Source organism: Manis javanica, chromosome 4 (genome assembly GCF_040802235.1).
Source record: "Manis javanica isolate MJ-LG chromosome 4, MJ_LKY, whole genome shotgun sequence".
In the NCBI taxonomy this organism is placed as follows: Eukaryota; Metazoa; Chordata; class Mammalia; order Pholidota; family Manidae; genus Manis; species Manis javanica.
This window is the reverse complement of record NC_133159.1, coordinates 172,569,450-172,595,560: the sequence shown is the minus strand read 5'-3', so window position 1 is coordinate 172,595,560 and position 26,111 is coordinate 172,569,450. Positions and strand designations below refer to the sequence as shown.

General features: G+C 38.4%; 1 protein-coding gene and 1 long non-coding RNA gene across 3 annotated transcripts in view; both read left to right on the top strand.

Moving 5' to 3' along the window:
* The first annotated feature begins 1,892 nt into the window (after positions 1 to 1,892).
* LOC108406425 (uncharacterized) lies at positions 1,893 to 4,776 on the top strand. The gene is made up of 3 exons (XR_005055700.2): positions 1,893 to 2,631; positions 2,738 to 2,831; positions 3,791 to 4,776. It is a non-coding gene; the product is annotated as an uncharacterized lncRNA (long non-coding RNA).
* Positions 4,777 to 6,699: 1,923 nt separating this feature from the next.
* The window catches only part of ABCA8 (ATP binding cassette subfamily A member 8), a 59,177-nt gene continuing 39,765 nt past the window's right edge, over positions 6,700 to 26,111 (top strand). The window contains exons 1-11 of one of the 2 annotated variants that reach the window (XM_073235834.1): positions 6,700 to 6,919; positions 8,485 to 8,636; positions 10,483 to 10,583; positions 11,246 to 11,450; positions 14,801 to 14,965; positions 19,776 to 19,879; positions 20,533 to 20,759; positions 22,067 to 22,208; positions 22,516 to 22,701; positions 23,696 to 23,843; positions 25,128 to 25,293. In XM_073235834.1, the coding sequence (XP_073091935.1) occupies positions 10,488 to 10,583; positions 11,246 to 11,450; positions 14,801 to 14,965; positions 19,776 to 19,879; positions 20,533 to 20,759; positions 22,067 to 22,208; positions 22,516 to 22,701; positions 23,696 to 23,843; positions 25,128 to 25,293 (1,439 nt within the window). In that variant the 5' untranslated portion in view covers positions 6,700 to 6,919; positions 8,485 to 8,636; positions 10,483 to 10,487. The remainder of the gene's footprint in view (positions 6,920 to 8,484; positions 8,637 to 10,482; positions 10,584 to 11,245; positions 11,451 to 14,800; positions 14,966 to 19,775; positions 19,880 to 20,532; positions 20,760 to 22,066; positions 22,209 to 22,515; positions 22,702 to 23,695; positions 23,844 to 25,127; positions 25,294 to 26,111) is intronic. The other variant, XM_017675119.3, reaches the window with a different exon arrangement.

Sequence of the window (26,111 nt, the reverse complement as noted above, 5' to 3'; positions counted from 1 at the left end):
CTTGGAGCAAGTTCTGTCCATCACTGGGTTGAACTGGGCTTTATACCTTGCTTCACTCAGTCACTGGATGCAAGTGGCCCCAAGGAAGAATGTGATCGTGTGCCAGATGGGCTTCGGCAGCTAAGGCTGAGCCCGAAGGAACCGAGATGGAGGCTATCTGCTGATCACACTCCCCAGAGTCAGGCAGAAATTCCTTCCTTAAAAGGACAATTAGATGAAACAGCTCCACGTCTACTGCAATAATATGAAAGCAACATTACAACTCAATCTGTGTACCGCTCATTACTTAATATAAGAACACCACCAAGCACCATAGATAAGCACTGTGGGTGAACATTATTGCCCCACAAAGACATGAAATTGAATCTTATGCACTGGAATCTAATGCTTTCTGATTTTTGAATACAACATATTTATCTAAGTAACAAATTAGGAACACTGAACATTCCTGAACAAAATCTGGTGCAAAATTGCTAAGTATTTCTAGTCTCCCAATCATTTGGATTATCCTGTGTTTAGGATTACAGTTTGGCATAAATGGAGTAAGGGGGTAATGGACCTAGATTTCCACTCTACCTGGGAATGTCCAGGAAACTATAGTGTATTATCAGGACATTGAATTTTTGGTTGGAAAAGTGATGTCCATGGTCCAGTAGGCAGCTTAGAAAATAAGCTAAAATTAAGACTCACAATACCATTTGGATTCAGGAGCTTTTGCATTGGATTTTCTCTACCCTCTTCCCTCCCCAAGACACTAACCTGACTGGTTTGCCCTGCAACCCCAGTCCTTCTTGTGATATAGATCTCTTTACTTATGGTGAGTTTACCATAGACTTTCTGGCTATACCAAACAGCCCCATATTTACCAAATAAAGACTGTAAAGACATTTTCCACAGATTGCATCAGTCCTAGGTTGTAGTCTGACAGCCCAGAGGCCAGCCTCACTCCAATCTCTCTGGCATTTTTCCCAGGGAGCTGTAAATTACTACGGAGGATGACATCGTTCAGCCCAAGGTTTCCTCACATCAACAATACATAAGAACTACAATTTTGAAGTGATGCTGGGAAGCAGATCATTTCAAATATTAAAATAATCCATGTATATGAGCCATTGAATTGGGCCTGCATACGGTCAATGTTAAAACCTCACACTGAAATTCAACAGCATGAAACCAGGAAGGTGAGATTGTTTCTGAGTGTATGTGGTTGCTGAGTTGGTTTTGCCTATCTTGTTGTGGTATTTTGGGTTTTTTAAATTTGTTTTGCATATATGTTGGGACAAGATAAGATAGTTAAACATATTCGTCAAAGGAGACTGTATTTTTTTTGAGCATAGAGACACACACATTAAGCACATTGAGCATACATCCCTTTGTAGCTGATAGTATTTTACTGGTTTTCACCATACATTAAGAAACAGGTCACTCATGCAAACATGAATAACACTCATCTCAACGTGAATAACATTCTCTTGTGGTTGGCGGCACTTTCTAGCTCAGCATCCTGCACATTCCCTCTGACATGCTCTTCCCATTTTTTGTCTTCTTGCTGCTCAGTGATCTTTTCCTTGCTTGTCCCCTGCCTTAAGGAAATATGCAAAATACTTTCAGTCTGGTTCTGGAAGACTCACAAACTCTTCTTGAGAGCACCCGGGGTCACCATGACACACCTTTTGTTCCATTCTTTGATAAGCTGAGCACCTCAGCTTTCTAGGTCATGTGGCCAGTTGTCTCTTTTCTCACAGTAGCACTGTGGCCAGTACCAGCCGCTGTGGTTGGTGGTGTATTTCTAGTCTCCTGGGCTCCTCTTTGGACTCAAACTGCCCTTCCCAGTCTATTTTAGTCAACAAGTCAAAGCATTAACCCAGTTAGGGACAAACTGCAATGGTTTCTGGAAGCAGACCTGCAAGGGTATCTGCTCCCTAGAAAACCATAGGCATTTGTTACTATAATCTTCTAACACTTCCTTCTTCAAACATCTCATCCCCACCACAGCTTCCCATGGCTGTGCTGAATCTGCTAACAGTAAGTCATGTACAGGCAGGGAGCCTTCTGAGCATTGTTTCCTCCCTTTGAGTTCAGAGGTCATGAACTATGCCACATGTAAGCACTTTTTGTCTTCTCAAACATAAGCAAAATGCTTTGGCATATTTTAACCCCTGACACACTCAATCCCTGGATGTTTAGTACCTTATATTGTTCATTCAAGATACTTTTGTATTTGTTACTTGTCCTTTGTTGATTTTGCAGACCATCTGGATCTGAAAATGTGTGAACCCTTCAAACAGGTGCACCCTCTTGCAGTCAGAACATCATCCTGGAGGAGGACACCTCTTGCAGTCCACCCTGGAGCATGAGGGTTGTATTTTGGTGATTAGACAACAGTATGTGAAAGTGATTGGTCAATAAAGCGTCTTCTTCCTACTCACGTGGCACTTTAGGAGGCGGCACAACATCCCTCACTGTTTATTCCTTTCCCTTCTTTTGGGTTTTCCTGGGGCTCTTCAAAGAAAGAGGAGCTAGACTTAGATGACTTGGATGAGGAAACTGATCACCGAGTGATGTGGCTGCTCCGGCAGGGATGGCCGGCAAGCCCAAAGACCCTAGGATTCTTTAAGCCTCTACTGCTTGGTAAGGGAATTATTTTTGTAGTTTTAATATTATGCCTTAATATTTAATAACCATACAAATTATTTGGTAAAAGCTATTGTGGAACTCATGTTATAATTTTTCATAGAAATGCTGAAATGAGTCTTCATGCCAGAAGTGCAAGTGCTGGGATGAAGTCAGTGATGGCATTGCCAGAGATCATCCAGTGAGAGCCCACACAGGTAGGGAGATGGATAGGGGGGTAGGTGCAGGGGATGGAGGGGTGGACGCATAGTTAGATAGATGATTGACAGATAGATGACAGACAGATAGGTGATAGATAGATAGATGATAGATAGATAATAAAAACAGTGGATATACAGATAGGTAGGTAGATTGATAATAGACAGCAGTAATAGACAGACTGGTAAATATACAGATATTGGATGTAGGTTCTGGATGTTAAAAACATTGCAATTCTCGTTTAGGCCAGCGTTGGATGTTGGATGTTGGCCTGATTCTTAAATTATCTCCCAATATAAAAAGTAAATACTAATTCCAATTATTTTCTGGACTCCTTTTAGGTTTATGATAAAAAATGAAACCAAACCAAAAAACATAAGACAGGCAGTCTGTATGGAGTATAGTCCTCCACTATCTATTTGTGAATATAGAAGGTTAAACATCTAATTTGCCTTGTGTTATTTGAGGAAGAGGTGGGAATTTGGAAGTCAGGTCATCTGAGACTGGACTGGCATCTTGCCTTAATTTTTTTCATTCTTAAGGGGCAGGTGTTTATAGGCAAAGTGGAAGTACACTCCTGAGAAGGATGGAGAGCAGGCTGTCTGGAAATCAGAGGCAGTCCCACCATTAGGGTTAAGCTTCATTTTTAAAATGGTGGAAACCGGACTGGCTTCTTTCTAGCTACATGGTTGAGAGTAAACCTCGTGGCTTAGTGAGCCTGGCATCCTCTTAATCCCACTTATCCACCAGGTCGTTTGGGACTCAAGGGAGAAACTGCAGGTAGGAGCTTTTGTAAACTGTAAAGCTCTTTATGCAGATTATCTTTAGAAGCAGACTGCCCTGAGTAACACTGTTACAATGTGCAAGGTTGATTAAGCAAAGTGATTTTCTACTTATTCCTAAACTCTTAATTGGTAAAGGGGTCATAGCCTGATAAGTATCTGATCTATTCCTCAAGGACAGAAAGCCCACACAATGAACAGCATTTTCCCACCACTGACACCGCTTCTACCATCGGGTCTGCAGATCATATCCCTCAAGCACACTCTGGGCCTGCTGGACAGCCCCTTCCGACTCCCTCACCTGAAGGGGGCATCCTTCCCTCTCACGCAGTTGATGAGTTGGAGCAGTACTACTAGATGTTGAATGTGTTGCCTCCAGGGTTCAAAGAGACATCCAGGTACCATTCTTCTCATTGGTAGGGGATGCAAGATGTGGCGATTTGTCTTTTACTTGAAGGAGGTCGGCAGAGAGTCCCTGACCACTAGACTCATGAAACCTTTACTGAAGCGATAGGTTCCCAGATCGTCACAGGATTTATCTCCTTCTCTCTGGAGCATGTAGGTCTTACCAAGTCACCGAGTATACTAGGCATCCGTCATCCCGCGCGTGTCCTGACTGAGCAGCATGCTGCTGTCGGCGTATCAGTGTGATGCTCTGAGATGCCCAGGTACTCCAGATGTCTTAAGACTGCAAGAGAAGCAGGAGGGTTAACATAACCCTGAGGCAAGACCGTAAAGGAGTGTTACCGTGTAACTCACCTGAATATGAACTTTTCGAATACTATTTTCCAATCAAAGTGAGAAAGAAGGCATCTGGCTAATCCACGGTTGAATCCCATGGACCTGCTTTAGGAAGAGGCACCATGTCTGACGAGGCATCAGTGACTGGGACCACTACCTGTTTGCACTCACAATAGTCTCGTCATCCTCCAGCATCCCTGTGGTGTCTGGAGGGAGAAGGCTGGCAAATTAAATGAAGATGTGTAGCCCCCACTCTTTGTATCCTTTATGTCATCAATGCTCTCTGCTTTTCCCCTCCTCAAGATGCAATATTGTTCCTAATTAACTCTTTTGTCTTAGGGTGGGGTTGAGGAAATAGTAAGAGGTGTCCGCTTACCCTTCCTATTTATAAGAGTTCTTACCCAAAGGCCAAGGACACAATAGGAGGTTGGGATGGGTGGGAGGGGGGTTATTCCAACTGTCAAACATATCAATTCTAATGATAAACTTGTGTTAGAGAAATGACCACTGGATGTGTTCATAGACCCAGTGGGATCACATAAAGACAGAGTTTACTCAGAACCCTATTTATTACCTTGGCACCTTACCCCCATTCTAGCAGTGGGGCCATGGTGACGTTTTGGTTTTTCAGGTATCAGTGTTTGCTTACACCGTATGACCAATAGCCCTTGAGATGTCTGAGAATTTCTTTCTCCAAATACAGTCATCCAAGTAAATGGCTATAGGTTCCTGCGAATAAGGAGTGGGGGAATCATCAGACTATATGCTTGTCAGAATGTTGCAGGATCCTTCCTTCTGGCTACTTCTTCGGACAATAGATTCTGAATCTGAAAATTAGCTCAGGACTGGTCACTAAGCAGGGGATAATAACTTTTATTGGCTCAATGGTGACTGCCCTTAGCCTCTTACTCTCTATTTTGTGACTCTTTCTGGCTGTAGCTATTAAGCAGCTCCCTATTGGCTGCCTACCTATTTTGCTGCATATGATGGAAATGTTTCTACATTCCACTTAAAGTGATAAAATATTGCTTCCAAGTAGACTATGTAAAGTTAATGTTTCCTTGTAATCCCCAGAGTACTCACTAATATACAAACATGTGTGGTTTAAAAATACATAGGTAAATGAAAGTGAATGCTAAAAAATGTTCAAATAGTGCAAAAGAAGCCGGGAAATGGGAAACACAAAAATGAAAACCAGAGAGGACAAGCAGAAAACAGCAAAATGGCAGATCTGAATCCAAAAATATCAGTAGTTAGATTAAATGTAACTTATCTAAACATATCAATTAAAAGACATATATTGTCAGATTGGATTTTGGATGAACAAATGAACAAATAAAAAGTGACTACACTATAAGATGTCTTCTGAGGTTCACTTCAAATATAATAACATAGATAGTTGAAAATTAAAGGATGGAAAAAATATACCATAAAAACACCCATTAAAAAGAGCAGAACTATCTATATTAATGTCAGACAAATTCAGAGCACAAAAAATTATTAGAGATAAAGGTGGACATCACATCATGATAAAAAGGGGAATTCACAAAGTATGCACCTAACACCGTAGCTTCAAATGATGTGAGGCAAAACCTGTTAGATCTGGAAGGAAAAACAGAAATATTCCTAATTTTTGTGACTATTTTCTATACTCCTCTCTCATTCACAACAGAACTAGTAGACAGAAAATCAGCAAAAATATAGAAAAAGTGAACACCATCAACCAGCTAGATCTAGTAGATATTTATGTAATACTCCACTCACTCACTCAATCAGAATATACCTCTTTTCAAATGCATATTGAATATTCACCAAGATAGATTATATCCTGGGTCTTAAAAGAGGTCCTAACAAATTTGATGCAGAAAATTAATTTGCTGAGTGTAATAGAATTGAGCTAAGAATCAATAACTACAAGATAACAAGAAAATCTGCAGGCACTTGGAAATTAAACAACACACTTCTAAATAACTCATGGATCAAAGAGTAGGTCTTGAGGGAGACAGAAAATATTCTGAACTGAATGAAAATGGGAAACAGAGATGAAAAACCCTGATTATCCGAGTGAAGATTTCAGTCAGGCAGTCCAGAGATCTGTGTAGAGAGAAGAGCTTCTCTCCCATTTAACGGTTTACTTCCTCGTGGTCTTTTGATACATTGAAAGATAGTGTGTTAAATTTTTATATTGGCCACAATCATCTTGGATGCAATAAAGAAAAGCTTACAAATATCAGGTTTCCTCTTTAAGATGGCTCTTTATTATACAAAACAGCCAGGCAGCCAAGTATGAATGCCCCTGGGCAGCAGGAGCTGGCTGAATGTCAGTTGAAAAGACAAACAGGCCTGGAGTGATCACGTGAACGTGATGTTTGGGAGGGCCAGCAGAACTGAGATCGCAACTGCCCTGCGAACAATCTTCACAGGAACTTGCACAGAAGTGAAATAGTTAAAGCAAATTCTAGGATTGTGGTAGAAAACACACAAAAAAATGCGAATCATTGTCTTCTAAATGAGACCAGTGGATAAATGGTGTTTCTAGACTCCTTGCTTCAGAGTTCTCAAAAGTAAGTGCATTGCATGTTTTTCTGTTTTATGTGTTTGGGGGGTTTCTTTTTTACTCTCTCTCATTTTTCATTTTTTCCTATCATCAATTTATAAATAAGGCTTTGGGAACTGAGTGTCAACCATCTGGGGAGAAATTACTTTGAAAATTAATGAGCTATTTTGATGTTTTTGAATATCTGGTGTTTAATATTATGTACATGAAAGCATTGAGTTAAAAATAGAAGTTTTCTTTTAAAAAAATAGGCAACTAGTATATGGTTCTAAACCAGAAACTGAGTGTGAGAATAAGCTGAAATTTGCTAACAAATTGATAGTGAAGAATTAAGAATCTTGAGAATCGATGTATAAACCTGGATTGTTTTTGAAATTATAGTTATTTACTTTTATTGCACAATGATTTGGGAGCCTTTTGGATAAACTTTTTTTGACTTTGAGGCAGTTTACCAAAAGCATGTGCAGAAATATTTTTATTGTCCCTGTCTCTCTCAAGCTGTAGGAATTTTGGAAATGTAAGATGCTTTTCAGGATCTTTTACTTTGAGGACACAAATCAAACTTTGATTTATTTTAATCAAAATAAGTTTGATTTATTAAATAATAAATTTAAGTGTTTCCTTATCACAATATTATTTCAAATGCACACTATTTTCAGTAAATAGAACTTTGATGCTCTTTTGGTGTAAGCATTTTGTTCTGAGTTTAACAACTGTGTAACAGGAAGAAGAATCAGAGCTTTTTCCATTGGAAGATAGGTACTTGGTGCATTGTTGGCCTTTTGATAAATTACAAAACGTACATGAATTGGGGAAAAATAAAGTAAGTAATACTACTTTACAGTGGAAAATTTAAGGGGCTGAAGCCAGACTGAGGTTTCCATGCTACACTGGGCTGTGGCTGACTGCAGTGAGGAGACCACTCTGGGCCAGTTTACCCTCCTGCACAGCCCTGCACAGTCCACTTCAAAACATCCACACTGAATTCTCTGCATTAAGAACAACCTATGGGGATCCTCAGCCCCTTCTCATTGGACACCTTACCTAATGCTTTTCTCTGGAAATTCGCATCCTCCCTCCAAATGTCATCTCCTGGCTTTGTAACCTCTATACCCAGTCCGCTTCTACTCAGACTTGCCTCTCAGCCTCCTCAGGCCTCCATGTGGAGGCTCTTCCCCTTGGCAATGCGCTCTGCAGCTGTCTTGGCTAATACGCCTCCCAGTGGACCTGCCCCTGTACATCCTACCCGAGCTTTGCCTCTGGGATATGGCGCAGCCCTGGACGTTGTCCTGCTCTGGATGGAGTGCGGGCCTCGCGTGGGGGGCATACCCTCTCCTTATCACTACAGAGAGATCAAGGCAGCCATGCGGGCAGCATGGCACACACATAAGAGGAGCAGACTGCTTGCTCCAAATTCAGGATTTAGGAGCCAAATTCAGGGTGAAGCTATGCTCAAAAGTCCTGACCTGTTCTTCCCAGTCAGGTCTCTGGCATGCTGCCCAGGAAACTGGTGGTCATTCCAGAATCTCTTTACTTTCTGTAATTCAGCTTAGACACTGTTTCTCCCTACAGCGAAGTCCTTTTGAGAACACTCCAGTCCCACAGGAAAGCCTCAGCAAGCTCAACGTGTATAGTATGGCTGGTTGGGGCTGTGGAATGATGGGCTATTATTATGCACTGAGGCATCTCCTGGGAGGTATTTTGGGTCCCTGTTGCACAAAAAGGTATGTGTAAGTGCCCCTACCTGATCCTCACCACCACCACCACCAGCACCACACACCCACACACTCATACATGCTCTCTGCTCAGCGTTGCTAAAACTGAGGCTTGCTGCGTCTGCCAGGGGAAGAGTGTGGTCTCCTCAACTCCTGCTCTCTGGTTGCTGGTGCAGTGTCTCTGGAAGAATAATGCTGCTCTCTGTAGGCCATTTTAGGTAGAGTCCATGGGATGTTTCACAGTGAACTAGCCTACACACACGAGTCCTGGGACCCTGGGTTCTTAATCCAGCTAAAGCCTGGCCGAGCCAGTTCGGGTGGAGTTTCTACCCTCCACTCAAGCACAAGATTAGGTACATCACAGTCTCCCCATAGTGTCGTGTAAAAGCCATTGCCAAAGCTAATTAGCCGTAGGTGGTAAAGGCAAATCTATTTTGTGTAAACTTTAAATTAAAGTTTCAACCAAATTTCTATATAGTAACCAAAATGACCAGGATTGGAATTCAGCAGACAGCTAAAGTATCTAGAAAATCTTTGTAAGAAGAAGATAAGTATAATAAATGATGTGATATTTCCATTAAAAAAAAAGTTTCCTAGGAAACATAAATATATTCTCAGAGATGGGAACAAGAATGTCATTTTAAAATACAATCCTCTTTATAGTCTGCCAGGTTCTAAACCCTGGTGACTTTCCTATCTTAATGTTCTAATTTTTTTGCAGAAGGAAAGTAAAAGTTAAGAAGTTTTTCAGAGGGAAAAGGAAATGTAGTCTTCTCACAACAAATCAGTATAAATTGCAGTGACTTCTAGAAATAACAACCATCCTATTGAATCATCTTAGATAGGTTCCTAAAACTGATCATTTACTCATGTTCTTAAGTAAGTATTACAGAGATGTGAAGTTAGGTGTGTTAAGGATGTACTAATGGAAGCTAAGAGGTGTGCATATATGCATTGCTCTGAGTGCAGTCAGAAACCACCCAGTAATTTAAACAAGGTGGGATTTAATAGAGAGAATAATTACACAGCTATAGGAGAATAGGTGTACAGATGGACTGAGAACTCTAAAGGGCATCCGAAGGCTGAGGGAAGAACAAACTTGGATGGGGGGGTAGTGTGTGGAATAAGGCGGGTTTGGAGCAGGTGTGCTTGCAGCCCAGTGGATGGCAGGGAAGCCGGACATCCCGCGACGAGGATGAAGACTGGAGGGCCCTGTCTTGGCGATAGGAGCCTCATGAAAGCAGAGCTCTGGGGACTGGCTTTGCTGTTGGGCTCCCAGTACACTACTGCTCCTGGATCAAGGGCTACTGAAAACACACAGTAAAACCTGCACAGTCCAGGCACTTTGTATGGGAGAAAACCATTCAATCTGAGCATGACGAGTGTTTCCTAGGAACCAGGACAGTGAACCACACTGACACCAGGGGTGCCTCTTCTTCAATGTCCTCTTGCAGTGTCCCTCCCAGTGGGACTCCCTCCAGCGTCCCTCAAGTCCTCTTTACCGACAAAGCTTTACAACATGTCTGCTGGTAACGGAATACAGCCGAAGGGCCCATATCCATTCTCACAGAGCAGGCTGCAAAGGCTGAATTTGGAGCTGAGAAGCAAGAAATGCATTGACTACTGACACAATGCATAACCAGAAAATGATGGAGTAAAGAGTTTGGAAGTGGAGAGAAAAGGGAAGCAGGGGAGTTGTAAAATGCTAACGGGGGAGCACTCAGATTCTAAGCACTCCTCTGGAACTTGAGTCACCTGGCTGTTCTTGTTGTATGTTTGTTTGTTTATTTGCAAAGTATTTCTTCTCATTAAGACCTTCACATGTACTGAATCTTCTCCTGTTCTTATCAAACAGGCAAAATGACTGAGAGAGAGATAAGTGTGTGTCAGCAAACATGGGCCTTATTGTGCAAGAACTTTCTTAAAAAATGGAGAATGAAAAGAGAGTCTTCAATGGTATGATTCAATATCTATGTCACTTTGTATTTATGATAGGAAAATGTACACTCTTCCGGTGGTATCACTGCTTTGTTTATCTCTCAAAAAAAAAATATATACAACAGAAGAAGTTGTTCTTTGAACCACAGATCTGTCTGAGGACATTTCGTTTGACGCACCCATTAACTAAAGTCTAAGACACTGAAGTTGGTCTGCAATGGAGAATCCTATAAAAGTTTTTAAAGTCGGTAGTCATACATTTTGCTAGTGTTCCCACAAATAGATGCTCAGGTGAAGATACTGGTATTCTGAAGGTGCAGATAAACAAATCAGCCCACAGAAATAGGTAACTGGCATCTTCTCTTCAAATCTTTCTCTTTTTAAAAATAAATCATTCTCTTCAAAAACAGTAGAAAATTTGGAAATGTAATCAGATCCAAGAAAAAAGTAGCATAAGCTCCTATGATCTTACCATATAATAAAAAGTCCTGGTTAAACTTTGATGTCTTCTAAATATTCAGACTGCTGAATCTTGTACTGGACAATATTTTCAATGGTTCATGATGAGGGATATGATGAAATTTAAAAAGTGAACAATAAGACAAACTGTATGAACAAATGATTGTGGATGACTAATTTGAAAAAATTTAATGATTTTCTTTTTCTTTTGGATGGTGTAGGAATGGTTGAACTCATTGCTCCTACTGCTCTGCTTATACCTATATCCTAATAGTCACGAAGTGAATGATTTTTCTTCACTTCCAATCATGGACCTGGGACGGGTAGATTCCTTCGGAGACTCTTCGTTTGTTATTGCTTACACACCTGTCACCAATATGACCCAGCAGATAATGACGAAAGTCGCCTCTGCCTCCTTCATGAAAGGTGAGCCAAAACTGTGCATGTATTTCTTGCCAAGCAAAGGATTACCCCTTGGAGCGCCCAGTCTCTTAACAGAGAAATCTGCTGAGCTTCTGTAGGGTTTGGAGAAGCATGAAGTACTCTGACTGGCAGGCTTTGAAAAGCAGAAGTGTTGAGGGATTTGTTGACATGTAGCTGAAGGAGCATTGTTACTTGAATGAGCTTGTTGCTCTGGTATTTTTTTCGCTTGTAATTATAGACCAAAAACAGGCAATTTTTTCTTTTCTTGCATTTTGTTACAGACATTTTATCCCCATCTTTTACTACCAAAAAGATTGTCTTACCATATTTGAAGCTTCTATTGATGAATATTCTGTGTTTCAAATTTTCACTCTTCAGTGTGAAGTCACCCATCAATGAAAACTAAAAAGAGCATTATGGTTGTTCAGATCACTTCTGAACAATTTCCTGAAATTAAAGGAGAAGCCACCTAGGGCTTCTCAAGAGAACTGGACTTGGGGTCAGAGAGCATTTGACAAAGTACTTCTGCTACTGTGCTTGTAGTATATTTTGCAAGTCATCAGCTTCTCTGTACCTCATTATTACCACGTTCAAAATAAGATGAACAATATTCTATTTTTCATGAATATTTCATTTGGGAGTGAGAGAATCTCAATTCCTCTTACCCCAAGGAAAAAATTTTTGCCTAGCTGAAAGGAAAAGAGTATGGGTAGAGGTGTGTTCATAACAGATGAAGAAATCCATGTGCAACTTCTCAGGACTATGGTATTATGCGCTGACTTCATTCAGAGGCTGGCTCTCCCCAGACAGAGGCAGAGGTGGTTGGTCGAATCTCCAGGTTTAAGCCCTACCACATAAGCAGCTCCAGAGAAGGGTGTACAGATCTTTCCCAACAGTTCAAATTAATGTCAGAGATTATAGCCATTGAGACAAATGGTCTACCTTGGGTTAGTGTTGGTTTTGGTCCACCAAGACCTAACCTCCCTGGCTAGAGGAGGTTAGCATATCAGGGGAGGTTAATGTATCATAATTGCCCACTAATTGGGTTCCTAGGTCATCCCGTGAACCACGTCCAAACCACACTGCTGTGTAAATGAAGACAGGCAGTATCCCAGCTGAGTTTTAGGGTGTCTGCCAGAAGGACGACTAGATGTCAGGCAAGTAGAAACAGCAGTTGTTCTTTGCAAATACAAATGCATGCCTTAAAGGGAAATCTATGGTGACTGCCCCAAAAGGGGGTTGAGTTATAATTTAAAAAGCAGCTTAGAGCTTGCACAGCTTTGTGAATATACTGAAAACCATGACATTTAGCATTTAAAAGGATGAATTTTATAGTATGCAAGTTATATCTCAGTTTATTAAAATGTCACTTAGGCGGTACTCAGTTTTAATTTTAAGCACCACAATTCCCCACCAAGAGTGTTATTGTAAGGGAAACCTGTGTATCTTGCTCCGTGCAGTCACTGGAATTCTATACAATTCTCTTTGTCAACCTCTGTCTGTAATTTACTACAGCTTAGGTGACCATTAATTTCACGCTTGGATTCTGACCTCTCAACTGGACTTGTTATCCACAAGTCCACGGCTGTAGTCTGTATTCAGGCGCTTGCTATTTGGAGTCTCTGTGGCCACAGTTGCAGATTAGGTTGGACTTTTCCTTCCTGTGCATGGTTCACTGTGCGCTGCCAGGCTAAGTGGATGTAAATCATCCCAAACTTGCCCTGTCATGGCACCTCACCAACCATTACGCCATTACTTCCCCCTGAATCTGAACGTCTGCCCTGTGAATCTTGACTGCACACACTGAATCCAGCTCTGATTCAAGACGGTAACCTGATCTGAGCTGTTCCCCAAAGGCCCAGTCTCCAATCTATCCTGGGACATGGAGGCTCTTGCCCTGTTCCACAGATGTCCCCCTTATGTTCCTAATGTCACAAATATGTGCTTTGCCACACCAACCTGATTCAAAATCACAAGCAATTGTGATAATGAATATTTATTAAATGACTGCCTTGTGTAAGGTCCTTACATCAAGTTTAGCATCACAATAAACATGTTATTATCATTATTTTATAAATAATTAATTATAATTATGATAATAAGTATTCATTAAATGTGTTCATGTGCTAGATTTGTATAGATAATTCACTTGGTACTTAGAGAATATTATTCTGCTTTAATAATATGGTTATTCTGTATTGTACTTTTCTGTACTCTGTATTAATATTCTGTACTACTGTTAGATATCATGGACTACTAACAAGATCCACAGGTTCCCCTCGCAATAATACTCTTGTTGGGAATTGTGGTGCTTAAAATTAAAGCTGAGTACCCCCTAAGTGACATTTTAATATTCTTTTAAAAAACTGAGATATAACTCATATACTATAAAATTCATCCTTTTAAATGCTGCAATTTCGTAGTATACTCACAAAGTTGTGCAAGCTGTAAACTGTTTTTAAATTACAACTCAACTCACATTTCTGGGCAATCACCATAGAGTTCCCTTTGAGGCACGCATTTATATTTGCAAAGAACAACTGCTGTTTTTATTTGCCTGACACCTAGTCCTATTAATACTCTGTAGTATTAGATATTCTGTACCACTATTAAAATTATGGACTACTATTAGATATTAAGTTTATTTTATAAACATGGAAATTTAGTGACAAAGATGAGGAGACTTACTCATGATAACACAGATTTAAGAACAAGATTCCACAGGGAAAAAAATTCTATCAAAATATGTGCTGCCTGCTTCTACCACTTGGATATCTTGAATGCTCCTATCCCAGTCCAGAACTTTTCTTATATCCCTTTTCATTCTTTGGTCATAATATGGCATGTAACACAATACGTGCAGGAAATAGGGTTTATTTTAGTGATGTCAAACATAGTGATTTGACATGTTTTTAAATTTTCCACTTTTCTTTCCAGCATATTAACCATACTGTTGGGGCTGTTGAAGGAAATATAAATTATATAGTTATTTCTGCTTTCCAGAAAACAGTGCCTAATTGTGATTTTCATTATATATATTTTTGCTACCATTGTAGATTTATTATAATGCTAATTCTTCTATGAATCGTTGAATTAGTATGGTATGATATTTTATGTGTTTGAAATTGGTTCAGTAGCTACAACATGTGAAAATAAAATAACGAATTTTCATGTATTCCTTCTGATTGGATCTAGATGCTATTTCTCTCCCTAACCTTTTCTTTACTCTGCCTGACTTGATTGATGTTAATACTTGATTTCACTTTATTTCCATAAAGAACTCTAATGAAAGCATCCTGAAGTTGGTCTGCTAGTTAGTTACGAATGATAATATTCCCTTCTTGTAATGGCAGGTAAAGAACTCTTGGGACTGCCTGATGAAGAAAGTTTTAAAAAATTAAGGGAAAATCATGCTGAGGAAGTAATACAAGTCATCTTTACTACTGCTTTCTCATATCATTTGAAATTCTTGCTGGGACACAGAATCCCAACAAGGAAGGAATTCAGGGCCCACACAGGTAACTTTCCAGCTATACAAGGCCACTGCTCTGTACTTCACTTATGGTATAAGCCATATGTAGGAATAGATGTTAGTACAGTAAATTTAAAAACCCTACCTGCAATGTGATGTAAAAGGCCAATCAACACATATAAAAAAAGGTACATTGGTTTTTGGTGTATTAACATATTGTATTAGAGGGATATTTTATATGGTATATATTTACACATGTACACATATATATGTATTATATATATGTAAATGAGGTTACAATGTATTATTGTTAAAATAAAGCTGTTTTTGGATAAAACAGAATAAACTTCCCTTTAAACGTCTAAGTATGGGAAATTTCCAAGGCCCTAAAATGCCTAAAATTTCCAAGGCACCAAATCTAAAGTGATTGAGTACTATTAATGCTATAGGATTTTGCCAGTCATGGTAACCTAGAGGTTTGGGTTTGAGTAGGTATGTGAGGGCAGATGAGATGATCTAGGTTTTACATGAGGTGAAGACTCCTGTATTAATTTGGAACCTGGAGAGTTCTAGGCGAAAGGGTAGACAAGAAGAAAAAAATCACCTCTAGGCAAAAGAGCAGGAGCTATTTGTTTATCTCACCATGCACGACAAGGAGAGAACTCCCCTTTGAGAATTTGTAGCTCACAGCCCATCTTCCTCTGAGTTTGGGTTCTTATTGACCTCACCCACTTGGTCTGGGAAACCCCAAGAGCAAATATAAATAAAGTGGTCCTGGGTTGGTCAGGCACTTGAGAGTAGAAGAGATTATAAATTTTTTTTTTGAAGAGATTATAAATCTATAGAAAAGGGCAGCCACAAAGATAAAATATCTCTGAAAATAAGTTTACAGTCTAATATGGAAGATAAGTCATCATAAGTGAGAATCAGAAGACCCAACAAAGGAGAAATACATCTTTCCCAGTGGAATTATAAAACTGAGAATATAAAATAAGCCTATCTAAAATGTTAAAAAATAAAAAAATAAAAAACATAAAAAAGGAAAAAGATATAAAAAACAGGAAATGCTAGTAATGATTAGTTGGAAAACAGAATTTTTTAAAAGACACAAACAACCAACTGATTCAATAATCGATAAATAACAGCAGCTAATAATTTACCTGGGAGGAAAAAACATTCTGAGAAAGATAAGATTACTATTATGAAAAAAGTATAAAACTTTAATTTAGAAAGACTCAAATAAATGGGAGTCTATACTACATCCTAGAGCCTTATATGTTATCAGATGTTATATTATGTTTTATATGTTATATATGTGTTATAGATCTTACATTAGTTTCTCACTACTGTACAACAAATTATCACAAACGGTCCTTTAAAACAATAGTCCCTGGTGAGTTCACAGTTCTATAGGTGAGGCATATGGACAGGCTTGACTCTGCTTAGAGTCTCACAAGCTAAAATAAGGGTATTGACCAGGCTGAGTTCTTATCCTGAGACTTGTGAAAAGAATCCACTTCAAGCTCATTCATGTTGTTGACAGAATCAATTCCTTGCAGCTATAGGACTGAGGTTCCTCATTTCTTTCCTGACTGTCAGGAAGAGGTCACCCTCACTAATCAGAGACCACCCTTTGGTTTTTGCATGTGAACTGCTCCATCTTTAAAACCAACAATGGCACCATGAGTCTCATTCTGCTTTCAAATTTTTCAGTTCCCCTTTTGCTACCAGCTGGAGAAAACTGTTTTTAAGGAGTTTATGTGATTGGATTAGCCCACTTGGATTATCTTCCTCTCTAAGGTCAATTGTACCTTAGGGCATAACATAATCATGGGAGAGATATATCATCATAGTCACAGGTTCCACCCACACACAAAGGAGGGGGTATTACACAACTTTTTAGAACTCTGCCTGCTACAGATATGAATGTGGCCCAGATTTCTTCAGGGATTGATTAGAATTCCAATCAAAATCATAAAAAGCTTCTCATATAAATTGATACATTCATTCTAAAATTTTCCCTGAAAAGGGGCACAGAATAGTCAAAATACCCTTTATTTTATTTATTTGCTTATTTATTTATGTAGGGGGCAAAATACAGTAAAAGCAGTTCTAAGAGAGAAGTTTAGTGATACAGGCCTACCTCAACAAACAAGAAAAATCTCAAAAACTGTCTAAGCTGACACCAAAAGCAACTAGAGAAAGAAGAACAAAACCCAGCATTAGTAGAGGGAAGGAAATGATGAGTATCAGAGAGGAAATAAATGAAATAGAGATTAAGAGAAATAGAAAAGGTTAGTGAAACTAAGAACTGTTTCTTAGAAAAGAAACAAACTTGATAAACTTCTGTCTAGACTCATCAAAACAGAGTGAGAGAAAGGACTCAAATAAAATAAAATCAGAAATGAATGAAGAAAATTTTAACTGACACAGCAGGAATACAAAGGATTGTAAGAGACTACTATAAAAATTTTTATGCCAATAAATTGGACAACCTAGGAGAAATAGATAATTCCTAGAAACGTACAAGATGCCCTTTAGAAAGGATGAAGTTATAAGTAATTAAGACAGTGTGCTATTTTCATAGTGATAGATGGGTAAACCAATGAAGCAAAAGAAAGAAATATGGAAACCTCTTACCTAAACAAGAAAACTAACTATGATTGAGAAGACATTGCAGGTCAGTGCTCAGAACATTCTCTCCATAAAGAATCAAATGAAATTGTTTCACACTAAACAACCAATTCTAGGTAGAGTTAAGTAAGAAAAACAAGCCTCTAAACCTTGAGAAGTCAATGTAGGAGAATATCTTTTTAACTGTATGATAGAAAAAAATTCCTTAAACAAAACAAAAAAACCATGTAAACTATAAAAGACTGATAAATTCAGCTATGTCAAAATAAAGGTATCTTTATCAAAAGACACCACAGGCATAGAGAAAAATAAAAACAATACCTGTGATGAGATATTTCTAACAAAACTAACAAAATAATAATATCCAGAATATATAAAGATTTCCTTTGAATAAACAAAAAAAAGCATAGAAATAGGAAAGTAATGAAGAAATATAAGTAGGAATTTCATAAAAGGAAAAACATTGATCAAGAATAAACACATGGAGAGATACCTACTTGCATTAGCAATCAGGGAAATGCATTTTGAAACCACATATAATATTTCTTCACACTTACCAGATTGGCAAAAAAAACAATAAATAGAACAAAGTATGCATAAGGATATGTGGTAAAGAGAATGCAATATTACAAAATATTTTAAATTCCACAAAAGCTGAGAAAATTTATTTTTAAGTTGAAGATGTGTATAAGCTATAACCCAGCGTCATCGGAATCTTATTAGTGAAAGGCTCACATCTGTGTTAGACTTGCAGCCTATTCTCCTCTCCTTCCTGGGGGCACTGACTAATTAAGTTTGTAGCTATAATCAGATACCCAAACTTAATGCATTAAAGAGCAGAAGTGAGTTCTCTACAACTTTTCCTCACCTGTATCCCTGAGCTAGGTAGTTATGCCTAACAGATAATTCAGCTACCTGGTGGAGGAAACTCCATCATCCTGGGACTCTTAATTTGATGTGGAACAGGGGACTCCCTACCTTCCTTCCAAAGACCTACGCTGAATCTATAGTCTGAGTGAGAAACTTTTGCTGTGATAAACCATCAAAATTTGGGGAATGTTTGTTACTAGAGCATATTGTACACTATCCTGACTGATACACATGTATGCACGAGAAGACATACATAAGGACTTTCATAGTAGCAGCTTAAATTTTGTAATAATAAAAAGAAAAAGAGAACTAACCAAAATATCATCAATAGGAGAATGGATAAATACACTGAATCACATTCCTTCAATGTGATTTTGTACAATTGTAAGAAGAAAAAACGGGGCCATTCATATAAATTTCAAAATAATAATATAGAACAAATGAAGCAAAATGCAGAATGATGGTGTAATGATATAATGACATATAGGATTTAAACAAAGCTTAACAACTTCTTTAAATTACGTGTGCAGTTTGGAGATACATATAAAAATTCAAAGGCATACAAATAAAAACAAAGTTCAGGAAAACAGCCAGTTAGGGGCTTGGTGCTCAGAAAAAGACTAAGATCATAGACAGTATACAGAGGATTCCAATTTAAAGTTATTTACTTATTTTTAAAATTTGGCCACAGGTACATAGGTGTTTATTATATTGTCTTGTATCATTTGTACATGTGAAAAATTTCAAAATGAGTTTTAAAATATTCAAAATTTTAATGGAGCATGCATTTGATTCTGGTACTCAGCTTTAATTTTTCATATTAAATATATTTTTAATGTGATTTAATACTCAATGGGCTGGTAGGTCTTTTTTTAAGTAAACATTTTTCTTCAAAAGATGTTCTGATTGACATTATTTAAGCACAGCAAATTAATCTCATCTGAACTACCATTTGCCCATTACTCCTGTGTTATATCCGATTTAGACAAAGCTTTAGTTTAGTGTTTCTCAATCTATATTAGACCCTACCAACTTTTGAAAATCATGGAAAGGTATTGCTTTCACAATACAAAATCAGAAAAGAGAACTCTCAACAAAATTCTTGATTGGCGAAGAAGCACAGAAGATAGTGTGAAAAAGCTTAGAGATTATATTATAATTTAATGTAGAACATTCTCTAGGAGTGCTTTGCCTGCCTGACTTTGAGAATTATTACTCTAATTAATGTTTTCATAGGCTTTGAATCAAAATGAGAACACTTGGAATTTGGAGCCGTTGTAAAATCCACTGTTTCTTATAATCACGACTGCAACAATCCATAATGATAATTATGGCTCTTTTTTTTCTTAAAGCTCATTGTTATGAAATGACTGAAGGTGTTAACTGTGGAGTCTCAGAATTTTGGGAGAAAGGTTTTGTGGCTTTTCAAGCTTCCATTAATGCTGCTATTATAGAAGTGAGTATAAAACATCCAAAACAAACTCATGTTCAATGCAGATAAACAGTATTAGAGGCATCAAAAGTTTTGTGGAAGAAAATATAAATGGAGAGCCTTGCTCTGTCATGTACTCAGCATAAAGTTAACTTAAGAACAAAGTTTATTTAAGTTGCTATATGCTATGGGGGATATAGGCATAAATAGAAGAGAAATTTTCTCCTCCAAGGATTCAACTTGTCAAGAAGCCAGGCATATAATAAGAAAATTGTTAGAATAGGAGAAATAGGCTGTCATGGAGGTATAAATAGAGTCCCTGTAAGAAAATGAGCAAAAGCTTCTCAGTCTAGAATACCATGAAAGAATCCCTAATTGAATAAAATTTAAACCTGAAGCTTGAGGATTTGCTGAGCATTTCAGGTCATAAGGCATTTCAGACACATTGTAAGGCAGGTGATAAGAAGCACAGTAAATTTTGAGAATGATAAGCAGCTCAGCATGCCTGGAGTCAAGTCTTCAAGGGGACCAGTGGCAGAATGCAGAAATGAGTAGCTAGGCTAGCGTCAGGTGTAGACAAGCCTGTTATGTGTCTAAATCTGAGAAAAAGAGACGATGGAAAGAAAACAGAGCACCCAAACCATTAATACGCAAATTTTGTTTGTTAATATCTTCAGATCACAACGAATCGTTCAGTGATGGAGGAATTGATGTCAGTTACTGGAAAAAATATGAAGATATATCCCTTCATTAGTCAAGGAGGAATTATAACTGATTTTTTCATTTTCTTCTGCATTATTTCCTTTTCCCCACTTATATACTATGCATCTGTTAATGTTAAAAGAGAGAGAAAGAAGATGAAGGGCTTGATGACGATGATGGGTCTGCGAGACTCAGCGTTCTGGTGAGCAGAGTGCAGCACAATGAAATAAATGTAGGAACTCAGGAAAAGAGGGCTTCCAACCACCATTATTCAAACCTAAGGATTCTCTTAACTTTTCCCTGTGAGTGGAACAAATTGTTGGTGTAGTGCTTGCCAGGCTAAGGCAAGCTGGGAGTTATTCTTGCTTCTCTGACTAAAGAAAGAACATCAGGTTTGGGTTTTCTGGGTGATTGTGAGGCAACGGGAATGGGAATGGCCATCGCGTGTGCTGGTGGAGTATGGTAGGCACAGTAGAGTTGGGTGTCTAAGCCAGACTGAAGAGGAATTCCAGCCAGGGTGGGACTGAAATGGAGAAAAGGAGGCCATGAGTCAGGAGCTCTTGGGACCCCAGGTCAGGAATGATGGGTATAATCAGGGGAACAAGCTGGCAGAATGGTGCGAAAAATGGCTGGGTAGTTTGAATTGAAAGTGTCAGAGGCTAAGTAATTCTAAAGATGGGCAAGGTCCTGTGTGAGAACTTGGGAATATTCTCAGGCCACGGAGGTGATGTGTCTAGTAAGCAGGAAGTAAAATAACAAAGAGGCTAGGGAGACATGTGGAATATGCAGGAGGTCAAAATATGCAGACTGCTAATTTTTGACCTCTTCCTGGAAGACAATCCTATAAACTGCTATGACCTCTTCACTGAATTCGTATTGAAGGGAAGTATAGCAGAGCAGTGAAATCTAAGGGCTCTAGAGCAAAAATGCTTGACTTGAAACATAGTTACTTAAATTAACATCCTTCTAAAGACATAAGTGACAGAATTACAGTAAGGAAGAATTTGTTTAGATCCAAGGAAATTCATGGAGCTCCTCATCCCCAGAAAGCCCCCAGAGAGGGGGAAAATTTCTGAGATTCATGGAGGGGTTCCCATGTGCAAGGACAGGATCCCACACAGCCATGATCTCATTGAGTCCTTGCTGGAGTATCCGTTCTATCGTCCAGAGCAATCAAAGAACTTGAAGAACTTGCAGATTATGCTCAAGCTCACAGACAAAGAACAAAGCAGGGACAATGTTTAAATCAAAATATATCAGATTAGAAGCCTATGTTTTCCTTTTTCTCACAATGATATGCGTGTGCATGTGTGTGTGTTTTGGAATTAGTTTTAGGAAAACAAATGCTAGTTCCAAAAGAATTCATTCCCAAAATATTGTCCTTGTATTTACATACCCTAAACACTAAATAAATACCTGCTGAATGAATGAATGATGTTGGAATCCATTCTAGGTCCTCCTTTTCAGTTGAACGTGAAATACTAAAACAAAGTTTTCTTTCCACCTTAGGCTCTCCTGGGGTTTGTTCTATGCTGGTTTCATCTTTGTTATGGCTCTTCTCTTGGCTCATGTTATAAAAACAGTCCAGTTTGTCATTCTGACTGGCTTCCTGGTGGTCTTCACCCTCTTTCTGCTGTATGGATTGTCTTTGGTGAGTTGGTGGATTCAATTTCTTTCCATGCAGCTCTTACGCTAAGGACCAGTCAGTGGTTTCCAACACGTTACTACACCTTTTCTACTCGTTGTCTGCTGGGTTTACGTGAGGAAATCTGCAGACGGACACCATTGGATCTGTAATGTTTTGTGATGCCAATTCACAGTGCAACTTGCAGAACATGGTATTTTGTATTATAGACAAAATAACAATCCAACCCTAATTTTGTAAATTAAGTCCCTTGTTTTATTATGCTAAAAATAATTCTTAGAAAACAAACCAACTGGATCTTCTCTCATTTCAGATAGCTTTGGCTTTCCTAATGAGCGTCTTGGTCAAGAAATCCTTCCTCACTGGCCTGGTGGTGTTCCTTCTCACTGTCTTTTGGGGGAGTCTGGGATTCACGGCCTTGTATAGGCATCTTCCTGCATCATTGGAGTGGACTTTAAGTATTCTTAGCCCCTTTGCCTTCACTCTTGGAATGGCCCAGGTGAGAAGCAATCTAATTGTTTATTAATGATATTTCTGAAACACCTCCCCTCTCTGGAATTCAGTTGTCTGTGCTCATTCTTATGCTCAGTGTTATGAGATTTAAATCCCGAATGCAGACTATTGTAAGGTTGCAAAGAAGAACTTTTAAAAGCTTTGGAAGCATTTAGCCCAGCAAAATAAGCCATTTGGTGAGTGAAAACAAAATGGAAGTTTTAATATTTAATTCTTTAGAGACAAGGTAAACTGTTTTCTTTGGTTGCCAATTAAATTTGGACTTGATGTTGCAAATCTGATAATAAGTAACTATTGTAGTTTGTATTTTGACTTAGTAACTGAACAGCACACATGATTGTAAAACCCACAAACTGAAAATTAAGAGCTAAAAACCCCAAAACACATTGATTAGTAAATTACATTTCAATTCATCAGATGTCATTTCCCTTTATCTGATTCTCACATTGAACTCACTTTGCCATTCCTCCAATTAAATGATAATGTCTATCATTACATATACATTATTTAGTGCTTAATAAAAAGATTATTAATTATAAAGTACTCATTAACTTGAACATTATAGACCAGGCTTCTTTTCTACTGGTTCTCCTTAAACCAGTGTTTTTTCCCAAGAAAATAAATTCTCTCTCATGCAACCATTTTCAAGGAGGACCTTACCTTTTTCCTGGGTCCTTTTTGGTAAATATTTTTCTAAGATTGAGCTCAAATGTCATCTTCTCACATACTTCTCTACCTCTTCCTAAATGTTCCAGTTTCATTTGAAACTTATTTTAATCATATAAGTTACTAAATTTCAGTATAGTTGGTCACATGTCCACGCCTTCCATAGATCTGAGGATTGTGAAGTAGGCAGTTTCACTCAATTTTGTATTACCAGTATAAGTAAATAAAAAGTAGTTATTTTATTTTTACACTAAACCTAACTATTTAAAATTTATCAAAAACCTCACTTCCTTTAATTACTTCTCAATTTTCAGCTTTTACGCTTGGACTACGATTTGAATTCTAATGCACTCCCTGATACGTCGAACTGCTCAAATCTACTAATAGCAACGAATTTCATGCTGGGTTTTGATATCTTCCTCTACCTGGCATTGGCGATTTATTTTGAAAAAATTTTACCAGGTGAGTAGTGGTACCATTAAAATCAAACATTGTTTTAATCGTTTTATCTCCAAAAAAGAAGGGAAAGAGTGAGGGCAAAGATTGCAGAAGAACATCTTGAATACATGAATCAAACATGTTTTAGATGACCCCTTAATAATAACTCTCTCTGCTTTTATAAGAGTCTAGAATAACAGATACCAAGATCAACAATTCTAGGTGAATGCATTTGTTACACAATTGGAATTGCAGTATTTTATCAGCCATTCCTTAAGCCTGAACTGAAGTCTGAATTTGAACAAGATGACTTTGTTCAAAATTCTTTTAAAGATGAGAAATCCGAACGACAGGAAAATTAACTGGGTATATGACAGAATCGTGTAATATTAAATCTGGTGGTAGAATGTATCTAATACAGCTACATGTTTTTATTTGCTTGACTTCCTAACCAAAGGGAAGAGGTGAATACTAACTAATAATATACCATATGCAAGGTACACAGAGAGTGTTCAATAAATATTTACTGCATGAATGAATGAATGAGCATGTGAAAACCTATGAATTTTACCATAGAGGTCTGTTACAGAATATTAGAGAAATATAATTTTTCCACTTCATAATGTTCCCTAACATGTAGGAAAACAGAAGTGGCAATTCAGTACAGATAAACTGTGGATGAATTTCCAGAAAGAGATTCCTGGACACTAGGTTCTTAAAACAAATCATAAATTTGCTTCAGAGGAATGTTATTATTTGAGGATGAGATGCTACAAAGTAGATTCTTGGAAAGTTCCACTCTGTTAAGTTTCAATAAATTCTTTTGCCCCATTCTCTCCCTTTCTTACAATGTTACTTATTTTTATTAAATCCTATTCTATCTTCTCTTGGAATATTTGTTTTGTGTATCTAGCAGTCATTTCTCAATCTCTTCTTCCTTTACCTGTGTGATACCCCCTGGACCACTGATAGAATTCGGCATGCCTAACACATCTTTCATTTGTGTTCCAATATCTAGCTTTCTTGAAGTTACAAAAAGTTTCAATATTTGTTCAAATTCCTCCTGAATATTTTAAAATCACACAATCTCATGTCTTCCTACAGGAACAATTGCTATCATAGAGACATCTCAGTGATTTTTTTTTCCTTATGAAGCTGCACATATCAAACCAAACATTGGTTGCCTTGTGTCTACTGTGTGTTCAGGTTTATCGGCAAAAGGGGGTGACATTACTATGCTGCATTAGGGCTATGCTCTCCCTTACCATGGAGACTGACCCAATATTTAATTGTCTCTTGGTCACGTAGATGAATATGGACATCGGTATCCACCCTTGTTTTTCCTGAAGTCCTCCTTTTGGTCCCGACAACGAAAGTCTGATCATGTAGTTCTTGAAGATGAAATGGACGCCAGTCCATTTAATGACTCTTTTGAACCAGTGTCTCCAGAATTCCACGGAAAAGATGCCATCAGGTAACAAGGATGCAAATGGAGAGCAGGCCAAAGACTGAGAGCCTAACAGAAGCTACAGCAAGCAAAGTTCTCCTTTGTGCCCTGTAGACCACTCCTACCTAATGGCCATGCCATACCCGTCCCTTTTCCCTCCAAGTTTAAGGAAAATTCCTTGAGCCCTCCTTGTCTTACACTGCTGACATGTACATTACATGCAAACTCAGATTCAACCAACAAAGACAATTGGACAAAACCCTTCCTGGATTCTCAGTCTTTTATAGTTTCTCTTTTCCACCCTCAGCCTCACTTACTTCTTTTTTGAGCCTCATTTGCTCACACCTTGCCCCTCACCTCCTTTACGATCTTTTTTCTCGCAGTGTTTGGAACTTCTCTTTCCTCTTCTGTTTATTGCCTTTTCAAAGAGGTTGAGAGAGTAAGAAAGAGAAAAGCAGAAAAGTCTTAGAGGTGGACACAAAGGGAATTGAGGGAGATGCACCTTTTAGAGTGTGTTCACACAAAGCTTTGTTCTGTCTGACAACAAAACATGTGTTGTTTTGGTGCTGGTAACTTTTATTTCCAGATAGGAAAATAGGAAGAAAATCCTCAAGGTCCCTGACTCTTCAAATCTTACCTGTCCGTCAGTGACCCCACATGTGAGTCCTCTGTGAGCTGTCTCAGATTATTCCATCCTCCTGAGTCTCTAGAACCTGTTTCAACTTTTATTGGAGCCTCCTTCATATTTATCTTCCAGGCTTATGTTTGTCCTATGACCTGAGCTTGATTTGACCCCTAGCAGAGCAGCTTGGAGCAAAGCAATGGCTTTATCTGATGTGTTTATG